We start from the raw sequence: 16,822 nt of genomic DNA, 5'->3' as shown, positions 1-16,822 counted from the left end.
AATATAATATAATTTGTCTATTGTAAATTATCTGTCTCTCTTCCCTATTTTTTTCTATCAACCTATCGTCTATGGATTGATTACAGTGATTTACTCTTTGACACTTGTAGAATGTATTTTTCCTCTGGATTTTTTTTTATTTTTATTTTTTATTTTTTCCTTTTTCTCCCCAAAGCCCCCCGGTACATAGTTGTGTATTCTTCGTTGTGGGTTCTTCTAGTTGTGGCATGTGGGACGCTGTCTCAGCGTGGTTTGATGAGCAGTGCCATGTCCACGCCCAGGATTCGAACTAACGAAACACTGGGCCGCCTGCAGCGGAGCGCGTGAACTTAACCACTCGGCCATGGGGCCAGCCCCTTCCTCTGGATTTTATACTCTAAAAAAATAGGGGCCAGTCCGGTGGCCGAGTGGTCAAGTTCCCGCTTCACTGTTCGGATCCTGGGTGCAGACATGGCACCACTCATCCAGCCATGCTGAGGTCGCGTCCCACATGCCACAACTAGAAGGACCCACAACTGAAAATATACAACTATGTACCAGGGGGTTTTGGGGGGAAAAGGAAAAACTTTAAAAAAAAAAAACAAACCAACATTTATATTTTTCTGATTATAAAATATATTTATGGCAGAAATTTGGAAAACACAGTAAAATACAAACAAGAAAGCAAAAATCACTTTTAATACCACTACTCCCATGTAGTCTACATTGGGGAAATTCCCTCTAAATTTATATGTATTTAATATATTACTAGATTATAAGTGAATGTGTTTGTGTGTTTATAGCTTTTTAACTTATTTTATCACTTAAGATTACTTCACAGGAATTTCCCCCTTGTCATTAAATATTCGTCTAAATAGATCTTGAGTCCTCTCAGGAACTTGAGAAAAGCCAAGGACTCATTTTTCAGAAAAAAAAGAAGTCACATATCGAAAAGTCGAAGCATCATTTCAGGAGGTCCTGGAGTCGTCCATGGACTCTAGACTAGGAACTCTGGTTGTAAACGCACTAGGTAGCGTCTGCAGAGCAGTCTCCTGTATGAGTGCCCTGCAATTTGTTTAACCATGTCACATCAGGCGTGGGAGTATGGACTTTGGGATCCAAAAGCTTGGGTTCGAATCCTGACTCTACCCCTGCTAGGGGGTGATCAGGCAAATTTCTAAGCTCGTGAAGCCTATGATAAGGATTAAATGAGATGATCCATGTAAAGGCTTTGAAGATTGTGTGCTACCTAGTAAGCTCTCAATGTAGCTCCCTTTTAAAAATTTCCCTGATTGTTTCCTTAGGATAAACTCCTAGAAATATAATTACTGAGTCAAAGAAGATGCACATTCTTAGGGCTATCGTCATCTACTACCAACTTTTCTTCTAGAAAGGGTTCACCACTAGCAGGATGAGAGAGTGCCCAGTTGAGAGTATCCTTGCCACCATAACATAATATCATCTATTTCGGTCTTTTCCAATAGTGAAAAAATGGCATCTAATTGCTTCAATTTAATTTCTTTGGTTACAAGTGAGTGTGAATATTTTTTATATTTTGGTGACTCAAACTCCTTTTGTGATCTTGTGTGTCTTTTCATATCATTTGCCTTTTCTCCTATGGTGGTGTTTGTTCTTATTAATTTATAAAGCTGTTTTATAAGTTAATGGTATTAGCTCTTGGCTTTATATATGTTGCAAATGTTTTTTCTCACTTTGTAACTTGCTTTTAACTTTTTTCAATGCTGTTTTTACTATACCAAAGCTTAACCTTCTTATGTAGCCTTATCTGCTGAGCTTCCCATTATGATTTCTTCCGTTACTTTTTTGCTTAGGAAGGTTTTCCCTACCCAAAGATGAGATACATTCTAGCCAATATTTTTCTTCATTATTTTGTTGCATTATTATTGTTATTATAATTAACTCTTTAATTTATCTGGAATTAATTTTGGTGTATGATGTGCACAAGGCTCTAAATTTATTTTCCCAAAAATAGCATATTTCTAAGCGCTATGTTGTTGTCTCTCCCTTCTATGTACTCTCTCCCCTCTGGGTGGGCCAGACCCTCCTTCGTGGCAGCCAGAGTAAAGGGAGAGCAATCCACGAGGCTAAGTGACCCAAGCCAGCTCCCCAGTGTCACCACACCTGGAGAAGGAACTCTGTTTCCTCATCCCGGGTTTTCCCCTAAATAGTGAAGGAGATCAGAAAGAAGAGGGGAGGGAGCAATATCTGCTTGCTTCACATTGACAGTAACCTCATCCGCAGAGAGACAGCAGGCCTACAGGCCCCAAGAAGCCCTCAAGACTGCAGGTGCAGCGTGATCCTGCTGATTTACAATCCAAATCCATCTTTTCTGCTTTTTGCTCTTCGCCCATTGCACAAACTGCCTCCCAGATTCCTCCCCGAGCCCTGAGAGGAGCTAGTCGGATGAGTTGGTCTGCCTCTGATTACTGCTTATTTGATTTGATTGTGGATTTTAACATCGTTAACACGAGGACGGGGCAAATAGGAGCGGTGCTGGCAGAGTTGGGCTTCAGCTCCTCCTCTGCCATTTGTCTTCCTCCCTTATCTCATCCTGTGGTTTCACGTGTAAGACTCAGTGTTGCCTCCTCCTCATCGTGTCAGTTTCTCTAACCACTCCCCTGGATACACTCACTTAAGGCAAGAATTCAGGTGGCATGATTCATTGTCTATCTGAGTACCTTTCTTTTGTTTATATAAGCTTAAATGAAAACTTGGAATATTTTTGGTCACATCCCACTTCCTTCAAAGCTGTATGGATGTTACGGCATTGTTTTCTTGGGTTTACTGTTTTGGGAAGCATGAGGGTGTGTTATTTTCCTAAATGCTTTTGGAAGCACTGCCCTTTGGAAGTTATGGTCTCATGGAGAAGAAGTACATGATTCATTTGTGATGAAGAATGCAATATGCTGTGAATTTAGTCTTATTTTTTATATTCTTTGTCATTTTCATGAGGTTCGGGGAGGAGAAAATATAAACACATGGGCGCAGTCCACCAGTGGAAAATGGAAATCCCCCAGCTTCCTGTGATGTCAGAAAAAGGGGCAGGGACAAGCCCCCAGGAAGAAGAGGAAGATTCTCTCTGGGATCTTGGCTCGGCTAAGGCTAAGACCTGGGCCTAGAAATTCCTACTGTTGGCTTTCACAGCTCAGCTGGCTGTCACTTTACGGTCACTCCAGACAGCCAGAGGCTTTCTCAGATGCAGGAGGTCCCTTTCCTTTGCAGATGCATCTGGTGACTGACATAAACTTGTTGGGTCAACATTCCCAAGAACTCTGAATTTGATTTGTTTGGGGATAAATCTGTCTGAAGCAGTGAAGCTCACCACTTTATTTCTTTTCAGGCCCTTAATCCTAATGCCAGGGCTATGCTCCCAATGCTTCATAAATCTCTGGCCACTGAAATATTCTCTCCCCATCTGCCATTTCTCACAGAGACTTTTCTTAGCCGAGCTCTTCCTTGCGCTCTTTCAAGACACATCACCTTTCACATTCAGCGGGTTCTTGTGGGTTTGCTTGATGAGTCATAGAGACTTCCCTGTGCCTCAGTTTTCTTGGGTGTAAAAATCGAGCTAATAGTATCTTTCCCACGGCTCTGCTGTGAGAATCAAATGAACAATGCACACTCGCACAACACTTGGCTCAAAAAACACGGGTGGTGTGTTACTTTCTACTTTAAATCCGAACATAAAGATCTTGTGCAAAAGTTGTTTGCAAATTAAAACCAGATATTGTGTCTTGCTATCAGAGAACCGCACATACGCAGTCAGGCGCCCCTCTCGATGCTGAGGGTTGCCGGCCATTTGAACAGTGTATATGGTGTATGTGCGTGCACAGATAAGCTTATTATTATTTTTTTCACTCTATGTGTCTGAGTCTCTAGATTTCATTATCTAAGAGGCAGAGCCCATCAGAGAACTTGATCAGCAGCCAGGCACGGTTTTTTCTTCTTCTTGTCCTTTGTCAGGTCTTTGTTCCGCCCCGGGCTACACTCTAACAGAACCACTTACTGGTGATTAAAAGGAGGGACTTGGCGGCGGGGCGGGGCCTGCGTGCGCGGGGCCCGGCGATTGGGTTCACCCCGGGGGGCTGCTCTCTCTTAAGTGCCAGCCAGCGGGCGTCGCAGACCCCGGAGCCGGGGACCGACCCGCCGCATCCGACGCCGCGGAGACGTCAGCGGCGAGCGGCCGAGCCTTGCAACCGAGCCGCGTTTGGCGGCTGCGACGGACGGACAGACGGACGGACGGCGGCGGCTATCGAAGGACGGAGCGCGGCGGGAGGGAACAGAAACGCAGCTCTGCCGCCTCCCGCCGCCAGCGCCATGGACGGCTCCGACAACGCAACCCTGCTCTTCGCCCTGTCTTCCCTGCAGCCGGACAACTACACGCTGTCGCCCAATGCCAGCAGCCTGAGCCCCGGCCCGGACGTCCCCGGCGCTCCTGCCTCCAGCGCCGGCCCCAGCGCCGCGCTCAGCCTCGGGCCGGGTCCCGGCGCCAGTCTCAGCCCCGGCCCCACGCCGACCCCGAAGCCGACGGGCAGCAGCCTGGCGGGCGGCGCGGCGGGCCTGGGCGCTTCCCCGTTCCCCCGGCCCGTGGCCCCCCACGAGCCCCCGTTCTGGGACACGCCGCTGAACCACGGGCTGAACGTGTTGGTGGGCGCCGCCCTGTGCATCACCATGCTGGGGCTGGGCTGCACCGTGGACGTGAACCACTTCGGGGCGCACGTCCGCCGGCCCCTGGGCGCCGGGCTGGCCGCGCTCTGCCAGTTCGGCATCCTGCCGCTGCTGGCCTTCCTGCTGGCCCTCGTCTTCTCGCTGAACGAGGTGGCCGCCGTGGCGGTGCTCCTGTGTGGCTGCTGTCCCGGCGGGAATCTCTCCAACCTTATGTCCCTGCTGGTTGACGGCGACATGAACCTCAGGTACGGGGCTGTCTGTTCCTTGGGCATCTTTCGCATCCCAACCAACCGCGTTTAGAGCCAGGGGTGAAGACGGAGGAGCGAGGAAGGGGAGGCGGTTGGACTGAGGCATGGAAGAGGGAAAGAGAGAGTGGAGGAAGATGTCGCCCGGGCTTTAGAAGTCAAGGCGGACCAAGAAGAGGTAGCGTTGTAGGGGGAAAGATCTAGACGGGGACGGAGCTGCTCTAAGGGTCTTGAGGTTTCAGCCACAGCTCTGTCAGCATCCTCCCTGAGTGTCGGGCTGTCAGCGCAGGTCTTCGGCCCCTGGAAGACAAAGGGAACTGGGAAGTCTGAAGCTAGGACTCTTAGGAAATGCAAAAGCGAAATAGGGCTCTTGGCCCTGCTAAAGAGAGTAATCTCACATATAGGACAATATAATTGAGTTCTATCTGACAAGTAGTAAGTATTCAGCAGCTGTACCATATCTCACAGGGTGCTTTGGAGGATTAAAAAAGAAGAGAAAAGAAAAAATGTTGCTTGCCCTCAAAATCATCCAGACTATAGCCAGCTCAGTAGGCTTTGTGAAGCTGGAGGCAGCAGTCCTGAGATTTTGTGTTCTTGCCTGGGGTTCCTGTGTCCGTTGGGCTTGGACCTGCTGCTCTCTTGTGCTCCCCTCTGGTGAAGTAGGTTCTCACAGACTGCAAGCTGGGGGACTTGCAGTCTCCCCCTTTTCCAGATCCCCAGTGTACAAGAGAGAGGTTACCCCGTGTTCAAGAGAACCTCTTTGGCTCAAAGCCCACTCTGACTCCTGTTCATTCCCTTTTCTGCAGCATCATCATGACCATCTCCTCCACGCTTCTGGCCCTGGTCTTGATGCCCCTGTGCCTGTGGATCTATAGCCGGGCTTGGATCAACACCCCACTGGTGCAGTTGTTGCCCCTGGGGGCAATGACCCTGACGCTTTGCAGCACCCTCATCCCCATTGGGTTGGGTGTCTTCATTCGATACAAATACAACCGGGTGGCTGACTACATTGTGAAGGTAAGGTCACTCTTCCCTTTAGATGCTCTACACGCTTGCAGGGTCCTGGGTCTCTGACCCACGGCTGCAATGCTAAGAAGTTTGGGAAAGAGGAGAAAGGAATGAAAAGGACTTGTCAGCCTTGCATGGATAAACTTAAAAAAGAAGTTTATGCCACAAAGATAATTTCGACCTTTGGAACTTCACAAATTATAGCTTTAATGAAAGCAAAGCTTAATTAAAAACGGCGTAAGAGAACTATCAGTACTCATAGGCGGAAACATATCATCGGGGGAGGGGGGGAAGATGGCAGTGCAATTAGATGGCAACATATTTCCTACTAGCAAATTGTATATTACTAAAAATCAAAGCAGATTAAATACAATTATTTTACTAGAATTTGTGCAGTATTTTAGAAATGAATTACTAATTTCTTAAACTGGAACTCTAATTCTGAGAAACTCTGTAGAAGTTTCCGTTAAAATGTTTTATTAATTTTCTAAAAATAAGTTGACACTAATAAGACTAAAAGTAATTTAAAAATTACATCTTGGCAATATAATACAATACACTAAATATTGGCTTTAAAGCACAAAATAAAATAGTCCTGGATAAATAAAGCAGAATATATTGCCACTGCTAAATGTGTGTGTTTCTTTTCCTTCCCCATTGTGGTATGTCAAGTGGTTTCTATAGGTAGTGAGAGGATGGGGATTTTTATTATTTTGTGCAATATTTCTAATATTGTTTTATTCTTAAAAAAAGATGTTTTTACAGCAGTAGAGATTTTTCTAATAGTTGACTGGAGAAAAAATTTAAATAGTTGTAAATTAGGCTTTCTTTGAAAACTCAAAAATCATAGTAAATAAGAGTAAACCATGAATAGGATTCTTATTTTAGGAAGTTAGTCAAATTAGATATGTAACTAATTACTATAGCATGCAAGGGAAATTCCTTTAGACAAATGAAGAGAAAAAGAGCCATTCCAATATTTCAGTTATGTAGATTTAGAAGACATAATCTTTTGTGTTTTACTTATACTAGCTTATTTTCTACAGTGATCTAATTATACAGAGGGGCTAACTTTTATTTATATGAAAAACAGAGTTCTTTTGTGTACATATATCCAGCCTGAGTAAAAGAAATTGTGCTCTATAATAAACATATATATCTGAATGTAATAAATATACATGGTTATGTAAATATACATATATTTTATATATTATGTATAATATACTCATAGATAATCCTGAGATGCATTAAGAACTTATTAAGCTTAATCATTAAAGCTAATACTATTAATGTGATGACATTTACTATAAAACCTTAGGAATTCTAGAGAAAGTCAATCAAATAAGCTATTTCCATGCTAAAAACATAAACATAAAAACATATATTTGGGTAACAGACAATTCAATAAGACTGGCTAAGTTTAAGGTAAACCTATCTCTATTCCTTAGCCAGCACACAAGTAAGATGTGGTTTATAACATTTTTATATTTTGCAAATACTTTAAAATGAGCATTCGGTGTCAAAGCTCACCCAAATGATTTAAAATATTTCAAAGGAAACTTTGGAGCCAATATTTTCACCATGAAGAACCAGATTTCCTGTCAAAGCTTTTAATGTGGACACACTTTGAAACTTAATATAAGAAAAGTTTCTGGGCTGGCCTGGTGGCACAGCGGTTAAGTGCGCACATTCCGCTTTCATGGCCCGGGGTTCACCAGCCCAGATCCCGGGTGTGGACATGGCACTGCTTGTCAAGCCATGCTGTGGTAGCCGTCGCACATATAAAGTAGAGGAAGATGGGCACAGATGTTAGCTCAGGGCTAGTCTTTCTCAGCGAAAAGAGGAGGATTGGCAGCAGATGTTAGCTCAGGGCTATTCTTCCTCAAAAAAAGAAAAGTTTTGATTTATAATAGTTTGGTTTCTGCCAATTGTACATTTGTAGCATGAGTACCTTACATAATAATTATTTCAGCATCCTCTAGGGTAGACTTTTTGACCAGCCCAGATAAATTTTAAATAATTTTTAAAGAGTATAAAGTATATGCCAATCCCACAGACCCCAAAGGGATTTCCTCCCGGATATCCAGGGAACAGAAGCAACACTTAAACTGTTCTTCTGGATCTGCAGTGTCCTTCACAAATGCCCACTCCCCCGTTCTAAGAAAACAAGCTAACTACCAATCTGAAGGAGAACTAAGAGAGGAATCTTTAGGTTTCCATCTTACCATGTACACAGCCTGTCTTACTTGAATGAGTGGAATGTACTAGTCAGACATCAAGATGACACAATGTTTTATACAGTCAGTTGTTTTATATCTAAAAGCCATCTATTATATATAATGATTCTTAACCATCTAGAGACTTACAGGTGGGAGGTGTCTCATGAACAGATGAAAAGAGGGGAAGTTGCAGAATTGCAAAGAATTCCTCACATGTTACTTTTTCCCCCCCTCTTACATAATCTAAAAATTGGTAATTGGTTTGATATTGCTAACAATTCTCTGAGATATAAAGTATTTTAAAGGTTAAAAATATCACACACTAAGTTTCGTAAATTTTAATAGTATTTTCTCTCACGTGTAAAACCGGAATTAATTTCTTATGGGAAACATGGGGTCCTGTTCACGGAAAGTCATGTCTATTTGCCCACTCTATGCATGAGACCATACCTGGTGTGTCGGGTTCAGTTGTAAGTGCTCTGTTTTTAAGAGGTGCATTTACAAATTAAAAGCATGCTCCGAACAGTCAGGACTCCAAACCAGTTATATGGTGGAGGCTGAAAGCCTGGGGACAATCTGCCTGGAGAAGATAACAGTTTTTTAAACTTTTGAAGGCTATTTTGCAAGGGGAGTAGTCTGGTCTGTGTTGTTCCTGAGGGCCTATCCAAGACAATGGCTAGCAGTTACAGTTACAGAAGGAGAATTGTCACTAGATATAGTGGGCCTCCAGACAATTAGAGCTGTGACTGTAGGTCCAGATGCCTCCTGAGGAGGTGATCTACCCATCTTCAGAAAGATTCTGGCAAAGACTTTTTACGGCAAAGATCTCCATTCTGTGCAGGAGGTCAGACTAGATGGGTCTCTTCTTCCAAGCACCTGCATATCTCTTGCCTGAATTCCTCTCCAACTATCTATTTTTGATGGCTTGTTTATCCATTTTCTATTACTAGGTTTCCCTGTGGTCTCTGCTAGTGACGCTGGTGGTCCTTTTCATAATGACTGGCACTATGTTAGGACCTGAACTGCTGGCACGTATTCCTGCAGCTGTTTATGTGGTAGCAATTTTTATGCCTTTGGCTGGCTACGCCTCTGGCTACGGCTTAGCTACGCTCTTCCATCTTCCACCCAATTGTAAGAGGACGATATGCCTGGAAACAGGGAGCCAAAATGTGCAGCTCTGTACCGCCATTCTAAAGCTGGCCTTTCCACCACGATTCATAGGGAGTATGTACATGTTTCCCTTGCTTTATGCGCTTTTCCAGTCGGCAGAAGCAGGGATTTTTGTTTTAATCTATAAAATGTATGGAAGTGAAATACTGCACAAGCAAGATCCTCTAGATGAAGATGAAGATACGGATATTTCTTACAAGAAACTAAAAGAAGAGGAAATGGCAGACACTTCGTACGGCACAGTGAAAACAGATAATTTAATGATGATGGAAACCACTCAGACTTCACTGTAAACATGGAGATACACAGGAGCCTCTATCTTGCTGAAGTATTACTTCATATTTATGGTCTGTGATAGAGTATATGGTTTACATAAAGGATAACAATTAGTTCACATTATCGTACATGTAACAATTTTGATTTTCCCATTGTAAGGTTGCATGGTATATTAGCCAAACGTTTTCACAAATTACAAATCAATGTAATATAACTTGCACCTGGGACTGCTGAAGTGACGTCTGAACAAGTTAAATCTGCCCTTTGGTTTTCACTGTTACTAATTTCTATAACTGTTTCCAGTATGTTAACTCTTAGAAAACAGGGTCTTGGAAATGTAGAATTTTGGTGCACTATCTGATATGAAAAAAACACGAGCTATATTTGTAAAGCATAAGTGAGTTTAATGTAATTGTTGTTTAAAAAAAACTGCTTGCTCCACTTATAAATCCTTGACACTGTTGAATTTTGACCTGTATTCAGAAAAATCCTCACAGGTCAATTAAACAATGAAATAGAGTATTTTATTGTCAAACCTGTATCAAATCAGAGCAAAATTACATTAATGTATTCGATTACTTAATCTGGTCTATTGGTAAAGAACAGCCAACATTTTCGCAGCGGATGAAGCATTTCCTTTTCAATTGGGGACTGATTTTGGTTCTTCTGCATTTAGGTAAACACACCCCAAATCAATTTATCTTTTGGAGGGATGATTTGGTTAGGAAAATTTGTAGAACTATGCACCCCAGAGAAGAGCAATAGTCATCAGCACCTCGTGGTCCTCAACACTACCTCGTGGTCTCCATTGGGAGGGTGGGGGAAGGGGGAGGAAGGACGTTCCCCAGGGGAGAAAACAGCCTAACTAGATAGGGATGCCCTAGAGGGCTTTCCCTATGACCAACTGAGAGGGTTCAATGGGTAGGCTTCTCAGAGCAGCTCTGAGATAAACTATAATTTGAGGTCATAGGTAGCAGACCCAAAGCAGTTCGGCAAAACCTCGCGTTTTTGCTCACTCGCCAGAGGCACCAGCCTCTCCTCAGCTTTCCGGGCGGCGCAGACACCTGCAATCAGCAGGGCATGGGAACCACCTGGAGCAGCTACTCGGGTGATGGTTCTCTTGGAATCCTCTTCTCCGCGGGCAAGTTCACTTACAAATCAGTTCTTGCAGCGCAAAGAAAACCTTCTCTCCAGATCATCCAAGGGCATTTGTGCCCACCTCTGGGTGTGGAAAATTTCCACGCAGAGAAGATCGAGGTGGGGCCCCCTCGGCGGGGACGCGGGGACCCGGGCCGGCGGCGGGAAGGGTGCGAGGGGCCGCGCGCGAGCGGTGGTGGGGCGGGCGCTCGCTGCCTCCGCGGGGCCGCCTATTTAGGGCGCGGCGGGCTGCACGGCCGGGCTGCGCCCATGGCTGCCCTAGGGGACGAGGGGCTGGACGGTTACATGTACCCGGCGTGCGCCCCCTGCTCATATCCGATCCCCTACCTGCCCGCCGCTAAGGGCAAGGGCGCGGCGGGCGGGGCCGGCTGGCGGCACCGGGGCGGGAGCTACCCTCCCGCCTCCTCCTCGTCGTCGTCATCCTCGGCCGGGGCGGCCCCGGCGGCTCTCCCGGGCTGCGGGCAGCTGGCGGCCGCCGACTACTTCGACAGCTACCAGCGGGGGCAGCTCATGGCCCTTCTGTCGCAAGTGAGCCCGAGCCTGGCCCCGGCACTGCGCAGGGCCGGCGGCCGCGACGTGGCGGTGCAGGTGAACCCGCGCCGCGACGTCTCGGTGCAGTGCTCGCTGGGGCGGCGCACGCTGCCGCGCCGGGCCCGCGACCCCGGCTCCCCGGCCGGCCCCGGGCCCGGACCCCTCCCCGAGGGCGCGGGCGGCGGCTCAGCGTCCCCGCAGCCGGAGCGCCGGGGCCCCGGGCGGGGCAGCCCCCCGAGCAGCGCGCCGCGGCCCGTGCGCTTCCCGCGCACCGTCGCCGTGTACTCGCCGGTGGCCTCCCGCCGCCTCACCACCCTCCTGGAAGGGGCCGGGGGCGCGGCGGGCGAGCGAGGGCCGCCCTCTCCGAGGCCCCGAGGCCCCGAGGCGGGAGAGACGTCGGTGAGGACGGCACCCCAGCAGCCGCAGCCGCAGGACGAGGAGGAGGAGGACGAGGCCCAGGGCGAGGGGTCTGGGCTGCCGCCGCGGGAGGCACAGGGAGGGGAGGCGGCCCTGGGGCGCGCGCCGAGCAGCCTGGAGCAGCCCCCACCGGGCGGTATGGCCCAGGCCGCCGCGGGCGAGAGGCCGTCGCCGCGGAGCCCTGAGCCGGGCAAGGAGCGCCTGCGCTTCCAGGTGAGTCCCAGTCGGGCTGGGGGCCTGGCCGGGGCAGGAGAGCCCGGCGCGCGGCGTCCCCGGTCCCTGGGCTGCCCTCGCCCTCCGCCGCTCCGGGCACGTGGAGGCGCCGGGCTCCCCTGGGGCCGGCCGCGGCGGGGCCGCAGCGGCTTCCGCAGTAGAAGGAAAGCGAGCGTAGGCTGCTTGTTGTTTGCGGCGCTGTACAGCGAGTCGTGCTTTTAACATTCTTATTCTGAGCGTATCCGCAGTATAAGACCCTGACCGTGACCCTGTGGTCCTGTGTTGATCCCGCACGTGGATGATTTAGGATGAGTACGCAGCGGAACATCGGAAGGTGACCTTACTGGCAGGAGAGCTAGTTCCCAAGGACTCCACTTACTTTTCCGAATTCGATGTGGCAAAGCTGGAATAGTCGACTACTGGGGTCGTGGTCGGCTCTGCCCCACCTGACTTTTGCCCGCATTTCCCAAGCTTCTTTTGGAATCTAGAACTGCTGAAGTGCCTGCCTTAGGATCTTTCCTTGCTCTTAAAAAGCGCCCTTGTTAGAAACCTCATCCTGCTGGAGCGCTTGGGCGGTTGTGTGTTGCTGCCTGAGAGAGCAGCGGGCTTGGAGGGCCAGCTCGCCCCGGCTGAGCCCTGCAGGGCTGGAGTACACTGAGGGGGTTGTCACCTGGGGCAGTGGGAAGGCTGAGAGGGTGGAGGAGGCCTTTGGGGTCCCTTCCGCAGTCCCCCCAGGGCTGTTTGGTTGCGGGGGAGGGAGTGGTGGGGGGGGTTGTGAATCAAGCAGTTTATACACCAGCTATGTGTGATCTTAAGTAACCTTCCTAAAGGCCTAACTCCAAAAACTTGTTTATAACTTATTTCTCACTGAGAGGGAAGAAGAGAAGCTTAAGAGTAAGATAATACTACTTTAGTTCATGGTAAGTGTGAATTCTGGCTTATCCACAGCTGAGAAGCACTGCTGTCCCGTGGAAATTTAACTAGCAGCATAATCTTGGGTGAACACCTCAAAGTATTTTAGGATGCTGAGTCTTACTTCTTCAGTGTAACCACTTCCATATGTGTATGTCCTACAATCAAACTTTATCCTCCAGAGAAAAGGCCTCCCTTAAAGAATCTCAAGGTTCAGGAACCCTGGATGTTTGGCTTTTTCCTTGTGGGTCTGAGGGAAACACCTACTTAGTAATCTGTCAATTACTTTGCTTTATGAACCAAGTTAATGATGGCGTATCAACTTCCGTGGGCCCATGCTTGCTTATCTGCTTGATTAAGCTGTTAGCTCACCCAATTATGTTGTAGAGACTAACTCGAACCTGATCCTACTTTCCTCCAGGATCTGAACTGAAGTTGTCAGTTTTAAGTATCACATAGACCGTTCCCAGCTTCTGAAATAAAGGACAGTTGAGCTGCCATGTTGGTTGAACTTGGGTCTCCTTTGGTTCAGTTCCTAGAGCAGAAGTATGGCTATTACCACTGCAAGGACTGCAACATCCGGTGGGAAAGTGCCTACGTGTGGTGTGTACAGGGCACGAACAAGGTAAGAACACGAGCTGACATATTCTGGACAAAAGGGTCGGGAGGGTTTTGCTTTAAGTTTTCCCTCTCTCCCATCCCAGGTCTACTTCAAGCAGTTTTGCAGAACTTGTCAGAAGTCTTACAACCCTTACCGAGTGGAGGACATCACCTGTCAAGTAAATCGAATGTTTGCATCTTGTGTCTGAACTGGGGAGCGGGAGAAGGGCTTCAGGCAGTTTCTTGAATGTGTTTCCTTAGCGAGGACAGGTTCCCAGCAACCTAAGGTTTTGGTTGCTTTTTGGCAGAAGTCAGCGAAGTAATACTCAGTTGGGAAGTGGGGCCTTGGGCTTGGTTTCCTTCTCCCTTGCAAATCTCGCCCATGGTAGCATCTTCAGAGCCTGTCACCTCGTGTGCAGTCTAGAAGAATGCTTGCCTTACCTGCGACTCAGTCTAATGGATGGAAAGCAAACTGAGAAGAATTCCTTTCTACGAATGTGAGGTGGTGAAGGTTGACTATTTACCCAACTGCATTTTATGAAGCATGTACCCGAGTTAAAGTATTGAATGTAGGCATGGAGTTTTAAAGTTTGCCTCTCCTGAGAGTTTGCAAAGGGATTTGTTTTAAAGAAAATCCAAGTTGCTCAGCTTTATGGGGTTAACTGGTAACATGATCGTTTACTACTAAGCAAGCACTGCTGCATGGCACTAAAGGACTTAGATAATCTAAGAGAAAAGTGACTAAACTTGCCTGTTACCACGCAGCTGGTGGAGCCTGACTTGCCAGCTGAGACAGCCTAGTTGATGCACTTGACTCCAGTCAGACATTGGAAGCATTAACGCTGTAGGGTGGGTGGAGGGAAACTAAGCATGGAAAACTTGGACTGAGACTGCGGGTGGAGTAGAGTACGGTTCTGATGTAGGCTGCCTTAACCGCTCTGCTCTTGGCTCAGCAGTTGCTGCTCTGCCGTCTGCCTCAGCTTGAGGTCATTTGCAGCAGGTGGAGGGCCACGGTCAGCCACCAATGCCAGGCCTGACCCACACCGGCCTCGCACCTTTAGCTTTCCTGGTCAAACGCCTCTCTCCCACTCGTTTGTCCTTCACCCTTCTAGTGCAGGAAAAGATTTCCTTTTAGACAATTGTTTCAAAAGAAGCTTCACAATTCAGAATCGTATGCACATGGGACCATGACCCCATGGTGAAACACCCTCTATTCCTAACCTTGTCATTACTAGGAAGGGATCTAGACAGAACAAGATTGCATAGGGCCTTGCTTAGAGTGCATTCAGTAAGTATTCGAATGGACTAGAAAAATAACCTTGGAGTTCTAGGAAATCACCAAGGGTTTATCTTCTGTATGTACTTCTCATTTTGATTTCAGAGTTGTAAACAGACTAGATGCTCCTGCCCAGTAAAGCTTCGCCACATTGACCCCAAAAGGCCTCATCGTCAGGACCTGTGTGGGAGATGCAAAGGCAAACGCCTGTCCTGTGACAGCACTTTCAGCTTCAAGTATATCATTTAGATGAAAGTCAAAGAGGGGGAAAAAAGGTCCTGCTGGATGTGTGCTAGTGGGACAGCTAAGTTAGCTTTTTCCATGCTCCTCCTTTCTGCCTCTCCCTTCTCAAGATATGTCAGGAAAGGCTGTGTTTTTGGCAAAGCCTTTAAATAAAAGTATTGCAAAACAATTGATAAATTGCATACAATCTTATTTTTTAAAATAAAGGCTCAGGAGAGCTCGTCTTGTGCTCACAGTCTGGACCTGTCAGTCTATCTCTAATATGATTCATTCGTTGCATACGGAGTGGCTGGGCTCAGAGGGGCTCATGGACATGAGGGTTACTGCTTCGATGGGTCTCGAGGGCTGAAACTCATAAGCAAGATATTAGCTGAAAAGCCATCTAACCATTAAAATATTCTTCTGGGGAGATGGAGGCAGAGCCATGGCTTGATGTGTGAGATGACACTCTGGGTTACACCCAACTCAGAACCCTGAGTGGCTGACTGGCTGGGTGGCGGTGGGGGGGGGAGCTTCAGTGGGTACAGGTGATCTTAGTTAATAGTAACAAACTACTTGGGGAGGGAGGCTGGGAGAGCTAACCTGACTTGTTAATCACAATGTTACAGGTGTGGAACGGTGGCTAAGGGCAGCTTAAGGTGGTGAATAACGTCATCAATGGACTTCAGGTGGTAGCTTTTATTTAAAAATATAGGCCTAAATGTACTTAACCCGAATTAGTTGGACAGGCAGTTTTGGCCTTTCTTGTCACTGGCAGCTCTGTAACTGGAACCGGTGTTTCTCGCCCTATAACAGGGGGGTTCTCACTGTACCTCCAAGCTTCCTACCTGATTCCCGAGAGAATAGGGAGGCCCAGCCCCAGAGCTCCCGTGGTCCGTGGGTTGCAGGATGGTATTTCCGTTACAACCTCCGGGACTCAGATGAAATCAGAGTTTGAAGGCTATTATTGGTTTCCTGGCTATGAAAACAACATAATTGGAACGAGGTGCTAATTATGCATCCTTCCAATTTTCTAACCAGCCTGTTTAGGTTAACCCTTCCTACCTTAGAGGGGCCATGGGAGGACATCTGTTAGCATCTTGGATGCTTGTGTCTAGATAAATACAGGGAATAAAAGAACCTGAAGTGAGTTTGGGGTCTCCAGAACCCATAGAGTGAGGGGAAAGGCCTCTGCATCCACATGGACCTAGGCAGGTGCTGGTAAAGATTCCTAGGCCCCCATCCCTACTGAATCACTGTCTGGAGTGAAGCACCCCAGGTGTTGCTTATGGAACTGAAGTGTGAAAACCATCAAGTGAGTCAGCCTTACTTGAGAAAAACATGGACGTGGCCTCTGCCCTTATGGAGCTTCCAGTTCAGTGGATAGATGGCCATTAATTCCTGCATTAAAAAAAATGGAAGTTCTACCATGTAATATGGAAGAGGTACTTAGTTAAGTGCCTGTAATAAACAGGGGATCTGACTTGGGGAGGTCAGGGAAGGCTTTCCTAAAAAATGACACTTCAGCTGAGCTGAAGTTCGGATGAGTTGAATTAGGCAGAGGGCAAGGAGAGGTTTTCCAGACTATGTTAACAACATGTGCAGAGGCCCAGCGGTAAAGAAAACCAGGAGGAGGCCACAGTGGTAGAATACTCTGGAGAACGGGGTGGACATGAGGGCAGGCGAGACTGTTAGGCCCAGACAGGGAGGGCTTCTTAAAGCTTGCTTGGGAGGACTGGTGTTAATCAGTCATCAGTGAGAGTCCACTGAAAGGTTTTAAAGCTGTGGTGGGGCATGGTGACAGACAAATTCACCTTTAAAAAGAAATAATCACTCTGGCTGTACAGTGGATGCCTGTCAACCAGGAAGGAGACTTGCAGAGATCAGATAAAATGGTGGTGGGGCCA

General features: G+C 47.4%; 2 protein-coding genes across 2 annotated transcripts; both read left to right on the top strand.

Annotated features, from left to right (window-relative positions):
- The first annotated feature begins 4,047 nt into the window (after positions 1-4,047).
- On the top strand, positions 4,048-10,105 carry SLC10A4 (solute carrier family 10 member 4). The gene is made up of 3 exons (XM_044765932.2): positions 4,048-4,913; positions 5,720-5,930; positions 9,091-10,105. Exons 1-3 carry the CDS (start codon positions 4,318-4,320, stop codon positions 9,601-9,603), a joined length of 1,320 nt encoding a protein of 439 aa, XP_044621867.1. The 5' UTR covers positions 4,048-4,317; the 3' UTR covers positions 9,604-10,105.
- A 439-nt stretch (positions 10,106-10,544) lies between these two features.
- Positions 10,545-15,171, top strand: ZAR1 (zygote arrest 1). The gene is made up of 4 exons (XM_044765933.2): positions 10,545-11,905; positions 13,350-13,442; positions 13,522-13,596; positions 14,799-15,171. The coding sequence occupies exons 1-4, from the start codon at positions 10,667-10,669 to the stop codon at positions 14,940-14,942; spliced, it is 1,551 nt and encodes a 516-aa protein (XP_044621868.2). The 5' UTR covers positions 10,545-10,666; the 3' UTR covers positions 14,943-15,171.
- The last annotated feature ends 1,651 nt before the right edge of the window (positions 15,172-16,822 follow it).

This window comes from Equus asinus, chromosome 3, assembly GCF_041296235.1.
Source record: "Equus asinus isolate D_3611 breed Donkey chromosome 3, EquAss-T2T_v2, whole genome shotgun sequence".
Taxonomy (NCBI): Eukaryota; Metazoa; Chordata; class Mammalia; order Perissodactyla; family Equidae; genus Equus; species Equus asinus.
This window is presented reverse-complemented; position numbering and strand designations above follow the sequence as displayed.

Coding starts and splice junctions, on each gene's coding strand:
- SLC10A4 (XM_044765932.2), top strand. CDS start 4,318: ATGGACGGCTCCGACAACGCAACCCTGCTCTTCGCCCTGTCTTCCCTG. Junction 4,914..5,719: donor GACGGCGACATGAACCTCAG/GTACGGGGCTGT, acceptor CCTTTTCTGCAG/CATCATCATGACCATCTCCT. Junction 5,931..9,090: donor TGGCTGACTACATTGTGAAG/GTAAGGTCACTC, acceptor TTCTATTACTAG/GTTTCCCTGTGGTCTCTGCT.
- ZAR1 (XM_044765933.2), top strand. CDS start 10,667: ATGGGAACCACCTGGAGCAGCTACTCGGGTGATGGTTCTCTTGGAATC. Junction 11,906..13,349: donor AGGAGCGCCTGCGCTTCCAG/GTGAGTCCCAGT, acceptor CCTTTGGTTCAG/TTCCTAGAGCAGAAGTATGG. Junction 13,597..14,798: donor TGGAGGACATCACCTGTCAA/GTAAATCGAATG, acceptor TTTTGATTTCAG/AGTTGTAAACAGACTAGATG.